This window comes from Pagrus pagrus (assembly GCF_965226575.1).
Source record: "Pagrus pagrus genome assembly, chromosome: 21".
Taxonomy (NCBI): domain Eukaryota; kingdom Metazoa; phylum Chordata; class Actinopteri; order Spariformes; family Sparidae; genus Pagrus; species Pagrus pagrus.
The window spans coordinates 5,362,527-5,374,646 of record NC_140208.1 but is presented as its reverse complement, the minus strand read 5'-3'; the positions used below and the strand labels follow the sequence as shown (position 1 = coordinate 5,374,646).

The window sequence follows — 12,120 nt, the reverse complement described above, 5'->3', positions numbered from 1 at the left end:
GAGCAGCCAGGTCCAAAAAACCCCACCACGACTCCTCCCTTCATTTTCTCCTGCTTTCACCAGAGAGCCCGTTTATTGAATCCAGTGTTACGGTAACAGCCTGGTGGTGGCTGTGTGTGTGCAAGTGTGTGTGTGTGTAAAGGGGGTGTGGCTGTGGATGGCTGTGATCCCAGTCAGCAAAGAGAGGAGGGTCAGCCACCTGATCTGCAGCCAGGCTGTTTACACATGGCTCCCATTTCCCCTAAGTATCCAGGCCTGCCAGCCTCATGGGAACATCCTGTAGTGTGAATGTGAGGAACACAGGCTCTCTAATGCTATTAAAGCATGAACTTATGACTTTCTGGCTTTGTCGTTGAATGTGCATGTTGTGCTGTTGCTACAACGTGAAAACAATTGTTTTTTCCTGCAGAGCACATACAGGTTAGATGTGACCAAAGCTTAAATCATTTCCTGTCTTGATTAACGCCTTCAACATCCACTTGAACTAAAACACACCCAGGTCAATCTCTGTGGACTAGATGCAGATGTCAAGTTGATATCGATCTCCTTATCACAGAGTTGTGAATCTGACCTGGATCAGACTTCTGTGGGACGATGTCAAACAGTGAAAAAGGGGTCTTCTCAAAGTAAAGCAGGTGAAATGCTGCTGTAACCTGCCTGTAAAGTGTAGATATGAAGTTGTGTTATGAACAGGAAAGTGTGCAAAGATAAGTCTGCAAATCTTCTTCTCCAGATGTAAGAAAAGATGTTTGGTACAGACCCCAACAAGTGTCTCATTGTCTTTCAGTGAAAATTAATATCGTGATGCAAAGCTCTAATGTCAAACCAAATCTTTACTGGTATTTATTTTGTCATAACCGTTACAAGCATGACCATTAGTTACCTTTCTACAGTGATATTTACAAAAATGTCAAACATTTCTGAGTTCCAGCTTCTTAAATGTGAGGATTTGCGCCTTTTCTTTGTCATTTAAACAAAGAGTCTTTGGGTTTTGCACTGTTGGACAAAAGAAGCCAAAGGAAGACGTCACAAGTTTTGATGAGCATGTATCACATTTTTGTGACATAGACAACAACTAATCTTGAAAATAATCTGTAGTCTGGAGTCCACCATTCCCACGCTGGATCCAAATGATGTGCCCATGCACAAGGGATCCACAGGGAACTGAGTATGCATGCACTGACTGAAGTTCAGAGGACACGAGCTGGCACATTGCACATCATTTGTGCACACATGATGTAATCTGTTGTTGCTTTGTTGCAGCTAGGGTTGTAAACAGTTCCACATTTTTATGGTACAATAACCATCTCAGAGAAGACATGACACTTGATATTACCTTAATAATTTTAATAACATGAATACAGTTTTCATACCAAGATATGCCTTGAAACCACTGCTACAACCCTAGTTGCAACCTTATTAGTCCAGTCAAGTTAAAGATGGCCGACAGAGTGTTTCTTGTTTGACTTGTTGCAGCAATGAACACAGTGGAGACAGCAACAACCTACACAGTGTTTCACATCCTGCACATCTTCATGTTTTGGCTGTTTTTGCTGTGTTGACAGATGGGATGTCTCTCTCCTCTAATTTGATAAAATTAAATAATTTACTCTCAGCCAGACACGGCGTCATTAAAGGGCGGGGAAGCGGAACACAGTCCTGCGTTCAAACCGGATCCTTTAGGCATTAAATAATAGAAGATTTACTCAAGCCCGTGTCATCAGGAGATAAGAAGATGATAAGATGATGTAATCATGAGAAGACATTGTGTTACACGTTTTTTTCTCTGTGTTACATCATTTTATTATTTCGGTTTGTGACACATCTTTGTGGTGAACCTCTTGAAACGCACAATTCAGGATTTATAAACTCTTGTGTGAGGGCCTTACGTAATCCGTCTCCCCTGCTCCAGCCTCACTGCGGGCCAGCTGTGTTGGTAGCAGGGAAACTACCTCTTCTGATTTTGGGAGAAGATTGATGTCGGGCCTGAGGGAGGGTTGGATGTGTTACGTGTTGACGGGCTGCGTCTCCTACAGACAGTCTGGGAGCTGCTGTTTAGCACTAAGCAGGCTTTACAAAGCAGCGGAAAATCCCCTAATGCAGAGCCCAGATGTCTGACGGCTGCAGACCGTGAAGGAGGCCTCTGTCACACTGTACATGAAAGAGTGGAGCGGAGGAGAGAAAGGTGGAGTAGAGCGACACTTGACTCATTTCTGGTGGATCTCCAAAATGAAAACTACACTGATGTGTCCGAGACAAAAGCCTGCTCTGATGTTAACACTGAGCTCTAGTCCTGCAGCGGAGTGGATCTTTATTAGCCTCGAAGGAGCAATAGCTGTTATAGCGAGGTGATAAATGGACGGCTGTACACCACATAACACACAACCATTTAGTTTAGACAATAATCAACAATCTTCCTAATTGCGGCCAGGAGCAGTTTGTCACAGCTGCTTCCACTCAACAGGTCAAACTACGGCACAATAGTGAGCTTCCAAGTTTGCGGCAACAGTTTGTGTTTGGTCCTTTCCTGTTTCAGCACGGCAATGACAACATGACAAACAATAGAGAAATGGACTTCCAACTCTTGGACTGTTAGCGGCCTGCAGACAGCCACGACCTCAACCCCATTTGTGACAAACTGGAACGCCTTGTGGCTGAATGGGAGCAAACCCTTGCAGCCAGGTTTTTCCAAAAAATCTGGTGGAAAAACCTGAAACCACACGAGTGGAGGCTGTTACAGCAGCAGATTAATGCCCCTGGTTTTGGAATGACACGTTCAACAACACACATGTGTGTCGTGTTAGTGTGTCAACATACTTTTTCCATGTTTTGCATGCAGCTAGGGATGGGACAGTAAAAGATATTGCACATGGTGATAAAAACACTTGGGATAAGTTGATCCTGGTGAATTTGAATTTGAATTGAATGACTTGAAAAAGCTGTCTAGCTGCTAAGTCCTGTATATAATAAAGGTGGAGCCTGCGTCACTCATTTTCAGTTTACAATAATTGCATCAGTTACAGTATTAAATCAACTCAGGATTATGAACAATCAGTTGGATGTTAACATCCATGTTCTGTTTGCTTTGTCTCTGTTGATGCCATCATCCGACTTTGGTCTGAAGTATTTGATAACCCCCTCAGAGGCGGCATTAGACCAGATTTGACATGATTGTTGAGAAGTGATGCTGGATTACTGTTGTTTTCCTCTCGTCCATCGAGAGCCGTCATCACTTATCATCGCATCCATCTGCCAAACTGCCTACTTAGCTTTCTCATCCTCACTGAGTTTATTTGCTGTGAATGACAATGAGCTTGTCTTGATCCCTTCACACAGCAGAGGGTAGAGAATGATGAAATGACTCAAGAGAGATGTGCCAGAGAAATAGATTATTGGCGGTGCAGAAGGTAAAGGGTTTGAATCCCAGCTGGAGCAGAAGGTGAATAATAGCACAGTTTCTGCAGCTTTATAAGATTTATTCACTTTATTATCATATAAGGCGAATAAAAACTTCCCTTATGTGAAGCTGGAACCACCAGATGTTTGGCACGTTTGCTTGAAAACTGATTAAAACAGTAATTTGATTATCAACTGACCGACTAATCACTGCAGCAGCTCCAACATCTTGTCCTAAATCTGTCATCAGCTTTGCGTTACAACATTTAAGAAAGAACAGAACGGACTCCGGCCGTACGGATTAGATGAAAAAAAATAAGAAAAAACGACTTTTGAAAGACGAGATGTTCCTTACCCAGCAGCCACGGGGATAAGCCCCCGAAGCATACTGCTATTAGTCTAAACAAGAGCTGTGATGGTAATGAACCCTGAGAGATAAAAAGTGGAACGGACACAGATTATCTGCCTTCATAATTCCTAGAATGACCCTAAAGTTCAAAACGCATCATGATGACGACACGTGCCGGCTCAGCTCGCGCCAATATGGGCCACGGATTGCACCAGTTCAGGCCAATATAGGACACAATAATGAATATAATGAATGAATATAATCACATAAAATGTCATAATTGTCATAATTAAGATGTTCAGGGTCTCATTCTCACGTCATTATTTTAATCACATTTACCTCTTAATTGTTTTCTGAAACTTTTGTGTGTGTGTGTATGTGTGTGTGTGTGTGTGTGTGTGTGTGTGTGTGTGTGTGTGTGTGTGTGTGTGTGTGTGTGTGTGTGTGTGTGTGTGTGTGTGTGTGTGTGTGTGTGTGTGTGTGTGGAGAGGAGGGGAGGGGCTGCTGGTGAGAAAATGTCATGAATTGGTGGCACTCCTCCTTAAAGTTAACCATAAGATAGACCCACCCAAACAAGATTGGAGACAGCGGTCGTGCTCGGCTTCACTCTGTAATTCACATCTGGGGGGGAGTGTGGTTGTGTGTGTGTGCGCGTATGTGTATACATGCTGTAGGTTCGTACGTCAGTGTGTTTGTGGCATCAGGGCTCCTCTGGTATTTCGGAGGCAGACAGGGTTCCTCGGTAGAGTGACAAACATTGGTCACATTTCTGCTTTGAAGCCACTTTTTTAATATCCCTGCACAGCTGTCTGCGTCTGCTTTTGTGAGTGTCAGAGTCACAGCAGGACCACAGAAGCAGCTCCTTGTCTGTGTAGCTACCCGTGACTCGCTACGCTAACATTAGCTCACTGACCTACTGGAGCACTGGTAGTTTGTGGCTGCTGAGTGGCAACATTTAGCGAGAGAGGGCAGTGAGGATGCATTTTATGTGAGTGACGAAGAAGCTCACATTATGTTCTTCCTCAAGTCGGTTTCAACTCTGGCTGTGAAATTTGTCAGCAGCTGTGTGGAGATGTTGTGCAGGGAGGCGGGTGGTGCCGTTAAAAAGCTTATATGACTTTTATTAAACACACATCTTTATTAAACTTTTCTCACACAGACACCAACACAAAAGAAAGAAGAGCCTGATACGCTTTGTGCTTCACTAACATCAGTCCCAGTTTCAGCCTTTTGAGATTTACACCCCATTTGACAGCTGGTATTAAAACAGGATCCTGATAGCATGCTGGAATACAGATCACAGCTCAGTACCAGGTGTAAATGTGATCCCAGGTACTTTAAGAAGCTGCCGCAGATCCTGTGGAATAAAAAAGGTTTATCCTTTAAGGCTGGGGAAAGCATGAAACAGGATGATTAACGGTATAAGATATAAAGATGTTCCTTCAGGAAAATCAACTGTAAGTTCTGTAGTTTGTTGCTACAAAGCTTTTGCACTTCAGAAAGTCTTTTATACCTTACATTTATGAAGGTCCAAGGACCAAAACGTTGTAAATAAAGCGAGTATGAGTGATCAACAATGTGCAGGATTTTACGTCTGTTTCTAACATTTAACACCCAGAAAGAAAATCAGAACATGAACAGGTGCATAGACTCTAAGAGAGACGGATGTTTTAAAGTCATTTCCAGTCAAACGTCTTCAACGTCAAACAATCAACCTGCATTTCTGTATGGTGTTTCAGCGTATTTGATGATTCATTGCATGAAGATATTTCTTTATATTTAGAACAAACTTCAGGGACAGTTTGGTGATTATCTTGAAATTACCCTTCATCGTGAAGTTCTTCACCACAATCTGATAACGGCACATCCCTGAGTGTGAGTCTGCACATGAATCATCAGATGTCTCACAATTTGCCGCATGCACGTATGATCTTCCTCCCTCTTTCTCTTCGACCTCCTCTGCCTCCTCTCTCTGCCCGCCTGTCTCTCATTTCCTGGCAGCTCTTGGGAGGGGTCCTTTTTTTGGAAAGAGATCACACGGCCGCAGGTCAGACCAGTTTAGACTCACTTCCCCTCACAGCTGGGCGGACAGAAAGATGAAGGGTTGAATGGGAGATGATGTAGAGGGAGGATTTATGGATCATCAACCGTCCATTCCAGTTTTTATGTACTTTCAAACTCATATCTCAACCTGTATCTATCTATCTATCCCGTGGCTTCAAAAACAAACAGACAGATGCCCGTGTTACCAATTATGAATCTCATTCCGCCTTCACGCAACTATAAATAGCATTTCTCGAGACTATTACGACCCATAAGGTTCTCTAATCTCTGTCCTGTGTCCATTTAAATCCTCCTAGATGAGAGTGGAACAGATGGATCAGCCAACCCCGTCTCTCTGCTGACACACTCCAGCTGATTGATTCCTCTTCTCGCCGTGTGCAGCGTCACAAAGATTCGTGATGGTTTTGTGTAGTTTGGTTGCGGTTTTGTTTGTCCGGTGTGTCATGTTTTGTTAGTGTGTGGGGAAAATGAAAACCACAATGCCACACTGACACTCCCTTTTAAAAACATTTACTCAGATATCCCTCTGACGTATATGTGTGATGATTTTGGATCATTGTTGAAACTGAATCTTGCAGTTTTTGCTCATCTGTCAGTAAGTGAAATCTTTGTAATACAGTTGGGAAAGGACAAACTGTGGTAGACATAAGTCAGCTTGTTCAGAAGTGTGTTTGAATTAGCTTGAGTGTTTGTCAGACAGTTGCTGCAACAGCTGTATTTATCGCTGTTATGTCACTCCACATCTGATAACTGTTATCTTCAGCAGCTGTGATTCAATCATCTGTTCTGAAATTTTGCTCGACCCACTCAGGCTCTCGCACAGTTGCAACATCACTGGCTTTCTTTCTCACTGCGCCTACGTGAAGTAGCAAACAGAGCATCTGAAAACGCCATGGCAACACGACGATGGACAGACAATATGGAGGCTAGGTCGGTCGAGCTGTGGCAACTATACTAAAGCCATACTGTCCATTTCCGAGTCCATATGCGCCGGCGACTCTTTTTCTTGGAGGTCGTCAATAGCCAGTGCATCCCCATGGGCCGTCGGGCTGTTATTTCACATACAGTGTGAGCACTCTGGTTCAACACATCCCTCCAGCTCATCTTGGCATAGGTATATATGTATGACTCACATCACTTCAATCATACTTATCAAAGCAGCTTCACTTATCTAATCAGGGTTTTCCTTCAATCAGTCACCTGTCTTTGTATCAGGATTTACAAACACTCTCTGGAAAGTTGATATAGAATTAATTTAGAGATAAATCCCTGTGATGGTTCTGTCTGTTTCTGGTAGACACATTGAATTAAATACCTAATAAATCATGATAATTCATAAGCCTGTTCCCAGACCCTTGAATCACTGTCAGCATCACACTGATGTAGAAAAAATACTGTCAGTCTGATATTTCCATAAATCACTGCTGCTTATGATTTATAGCACTTAACACAGAGGTAACTGGAGCTTATGAATATCAGCTTAGTATAAATTGTTCTCAAAACGTTCAATATACGTGGAATATATTATAAAATATTGCATTTATGACCCATCTCTTGTTCTGGTCAGTGCACACAAGGCCTCTTTGAAATCAGGCCAGTGTCCAACATGGAAACTACCTGTAGGTTGTTCTCGTTATGTATATCAGACCACGTCACCTTCCCTCTATGCATACCCAGCTGGGACTCCAGACACGCCCCTCCCATCATGTAAACCATTGTTGACAATCCTCCAGGAGCTATTGTACATGTGCGTTAAGTGGGCAGCTCGCTGCGTCGGCCCATGTAGGGGGAGACACAGGGCCCGTCTCAGACAAAGACCTCCGATTGACGTCCGAACAATGGAGCGGGCACACAGCAGCCTCCTGACCGAGGGGAGGGGACGGCACAATGGGTCTTTTTCTGCAGCGCCAGAGGAGGAAGAACCAACATGTTAGCTTAGCAGGCTCAGAGAAATCATAGCAAACCTGCTCAGTGTGTGTAATTTACCCTCCTGATTGTAGTTTGGCTGCACAATCAATTGTTATATTATCAAAATCACAAAATGGCCAAGAAGCTTATTTTTTTTCCTAAAGGTCAGATGTTTGACAAAACCACTTTATAATGAAGTGCTGCAGAGATGTCCTGGCTTATCCTGTAAGTCTTGTTCTCCAGATGTTTGTTTGGTACAGCCGCCAACAAGTCAAACTAATTATGGTTTCAATATTTTTTTTTTTCATACACATATAAGTATACATTATTTGGCCATATTTGGACCAACAAACCAGTGTGTTTGCAGGTTTTAGCTCTTTAATTAACAAATGCATGAACTTCACATGCATGCTACAGTCATTAGATCTTTGTATTTATGAGGAACTCTTGTTTCCTTTCCATGTATTTTCTTTTAACGTGCAACTAGTTTGATTTCTTTAGTCTGTAATTGTAATCAGGTGCATATGAACGCTTAAACAGGTTGTTCTCGGTGTAATCTTTCCTCCTTTTCCAGATCCCTTTGTAATGTGCTTCCAATGAACTTGAAATAAATAGAAACTGACTTTCGAAAACACAGCTGCATCATTTGTAATTAGCTGTAATATAATGTGTACATGATTTGTGGTAAATAGGCATTAATATGTATTAGGAAAGTATAGGACTCAGAGAGCGATGCTCAACTGTCCGGGACACATGAGCATCTCATGTCATTGTCAGCTTGTCGTGCCAGTCTGTGCATGGGCTGACATACAGTATAAATGATGGCACACAAATCTGACACACGAGGATGAGCTAATCAGAGCATGTGCTGTTGAGTAATGTGTTTTAAGTGCATGTACTGTATAGCATTGTTGTTTCTAGCTACTGTATGTAATCCCACCCCCAAAGCAAGTTGTTGTTACTTACCCGTTTTCTATTCTTCTGTTACTGTCGCACACTTAAAAACAGTACAAGTTGCCTTACTGTCACGACACTTTCTGTGTTTTTACTTTTAAAAGTTTAGACAAGATAAGATGGATTACGCGAGTCAAGGCTCAAACCCGTTCAAAAAGCCAAGGTTTAGGAGACGCTCATAAACTACAACAGTGTCGCTGTCATCAGCCTCAAGGTCCTTTTGAGTTGACAGAAATTGTGCTTTCATCAGTGCTTGATTTGTCGTTCTCCCGGCGAGTGAGCATTTTAATTCACAAAAATGATATCTCAACATCTGGCACGACTTTAAGCAAATATGAGCTTGATTGAGTTTATCTGGCGTTCGCTTCAAACCCACAGTCACGAACACTTAGGCCCTGTTAGCACAGTTTTTTTGGAATAATGCGCTTCTGGCCTTGTTTGCCAGGCAGCGGCAGAGGTTTGGCAGCTGTGAAGAAAGAGACCATTCTTTTCTGTGGAGAGAAGCTGGGATCCTGGTCCTCTGTGGAGAGGAAGGAAGTAAGGCTGGCGGCCCGGGGCGGAGAGAGAGAGGAGCTGAGAGAGAGAGAGATAGAGATAGAAAGATTATGTGGGTGAGAGAGAGAGAGAAGGGCACAGAAAGTGAGGGCCAGACAAAGTGAGACAAAGCTACCGTATGTCTCCAAAAGTGTGTGGACACCCAAACATTTAGCTCGTATAATGATAATGATGATAATTCGATTACTTCTGGTTTCATCCTGGCTGCAGGGATTTGCTCGGTGATGTTGGCTCTTTAGTGTCAGTTTCCAGATTCATCCCAAAGGTGTTGGACGAGGTTGTGATCAGGTTTCCGTGAAAGCCAGTCACATTTATTTAACACCGTTTCTTTGTGGCTCTGGCTTTGTGCACGAGGGAATTGTCATGGGGGAAACGGGAAGTGGACGAACACAAACAGCTGACACAAAGTTGGAAGCACACCTTTTGTCCTGAACACAAAAGGAATGTTGACAGGAAAGAGCGAGAGGAGGCAGAAGCTGGATGGTGTCTGATAATAGGGATTGTTTAATTAAAAAACATGTGGAAAATGATCACCACAATTTCCCAGAGCCCAACTTAATGTATTCAAATGTCTTTTCTTGTCCAACCAACAGTCTAAAACCCAAAGACTCAGCAAATCCTTGAGTTTAAGAAGCTGGAACCAAAAAATGACTCAAACAATTAATCAAAATCAATTAATCGACTCGACTTTGCAGCTCTGTCTCATATATAGTTCCTTCTGTACTGACAATGATTGACAGTGTTATTAAAACTCCTCTGTGAGATTGTAACATGGAAAATTGTGCCCTTGGACAGATGGTGAACTATCTATGGCTTATTTCAGCAATGACGGCGTCTGATAAATTTATGGCAATGGCTAATGTTTAGCTTTTTATAACGTGAAGTCAACTGCTGCGACTGCAAAGGCAAAACTCCGTCCAGCTGGTGAAGAGGGGAGGAAGAGGAAGCTACTGTTGACCGACCTGAACCGAACGGCTCATACAACTTTTCTTCTTCTCCATCTTCTCTGCGTTTTAATTCCTCTTTTTCTTTTCGATCTCTGTCTTTCTTCCTTTGCCTTCTTTTCAGCTGTTTTCTCGTCTTCTTTCTTTTTCATTTCTTTCGTCTCTTTCTTGTCCATCTTTGTCACCTCTTAATTTTCTTTTTTCACCTTTCTTTTGCTCCTCCTTTGTCCATCCGGTCTTAAACCACTTCTTGAGACAACAGAATTGTCTCTTCTTCTTCTTCTTCTTCTTGTTCACTTTCAAACAGAAACATGTTGGTATAATCTAGATAAAAGTATTTCTGACGTTTAAATGCCACCAGTTTGTAGGCAAGCGAGTCCCATGTCTAAACAACACATCAACACCGATTACACTTCAAGCACACTTGACATTAAGGGTACTTTGTTTATCAGCCATTGTGGATATTAACTCAAAGTAGTTTTATCAGTAGTCTCTATAAAGGCCGATCAGATAACGCAACTGAAGTTTTTCTAACTCTGAACCCCGAGAAATGCAAAGCAGCTCATAAATTGTATTTTTCTTCCATATCTCATGTTTGATTATATTCTCCAATGTCCACTTCATCCTCAGGTTTGAGAAGGGGAGGATCTACAGCTACATCGGAGAGGTGGTGGTGTCCGTCAATCCTTACCGTGCCATGAACATCTACGGCCGCGACACCATCGAGCAGTACAAGGGCCGCGAGCTGTACGAGAGGCCGCCCCACCTCTTTGCCATCGCTGACGCTGCTTACAAAGCAATGAAGAGGAGGAACAAAGACACGTGTATCGTCATCTCAGGTAACACTGGAAGCCCCCCTCCTGCATGGGACAGACACAAAGCACAAAGATGATTCACTCTCTCGTATAAGTACATGTTTGGGACAAGTTTTCTGAACAGTTTCTGTCGTACTGGTAAAAAATAAACAGTCCTGCTGTAATAATCTATTGTTTCCTCTTATACTCAGATGTTTTCTCTCCCGAGAGAAGTTCTCGAGAATAGACATATTTATAAAACCGCTGTTAAGTTGAAAATAAAAGCATTTTTCCAAACCAATATTTCATGTGGTCACAAGCTGCAGCACGGAGAAACCACACAGAGGATGAAGCACCACTCAGTGGTCAGAGGGGGAACTGAGCTCCTCATATAATGTCCTTACCAAGACAAAAACACAGCATAGGTTTCATTTGTAAATGACATTACAGTCTGTCTTGCTTTAGAGAGACAAACATATATTCTTCTTCTTCCATCTGATGACAAAACCCTTTGACTTTATGTTATGTTTTAACAGTTTCGTCCACATTTTAATATTTGGTTATTTAATTCACTTGAGTTTTGGTGTTTTTTTGGTTGGTTAATTTGCCGTGTGTGTGTGTGTTTGCTGTTTTGCAGGGGAAAGTGGAGCAGGAAAGACAGAAGCCAGCAAGTACATCATGCAATACATTGCTGCTATCACCAATCCCAATCAGAGGGCTGAAGTTGAAAGGTGAGCTGCTGCCATCGACACAGTTACACCTGAACATGTTAAAGTGTGCACAGTCTCTAAACATCAAATCTTCTCAGATGAGGAGCCTTTTGTTTCCTGTGGATTCTTGTATTACAATTGTCAATTCATCAATGCTCTTGCTTCAGATAAACAAACAGGTTTTGTGACAAAAAATACTTAATATTGTTTCCTCTTTGTCAGGAAAAGGTCTTTAATAACTCATTTTGTTTCCTGACACAGCTACAGGAACTTATTTCTCATTTACTATTACCAGATCAGACAGCAGCTGCGTTTATTACAGGTCATTTTTCTTATTTTATCACAGCTATTGTTGTATGAAGTTAGTCATTGTTACGCACGCTCCAGTAAATAAACACTGCCAGTTAAGTCTTTTAAATCAAAGCGAGATCTAGTTACAGTTCAAC

At 42.3% G+C, this 12,120-nt stretch overlaps 1 protein-coding gene across 1 annotated transcript in view; it reads left to right on the top strand.

The window, feature by feature from the left end:
• Positions 1-12,120, top strand: part of myo1d (myosin 1D) — a 103,580-nt gene that overhangs the window by 9,619 nt on the left and 81,841 nt on the right. Inside the window, exons 2-3 of the mRNA XM_084342901.1 lie at positions 10,801-11,009; positions 11,602-11,695. Of these exons, the coding sequence (XP_084199027.1) occupies positions 10,801-11,009; positions 11,602-11,695 (303 nt within the window). The remainder of the gene's footprint in view (positions 1-10,800; positions 11,010-11,601; positions 11,696-12,120) is intronic.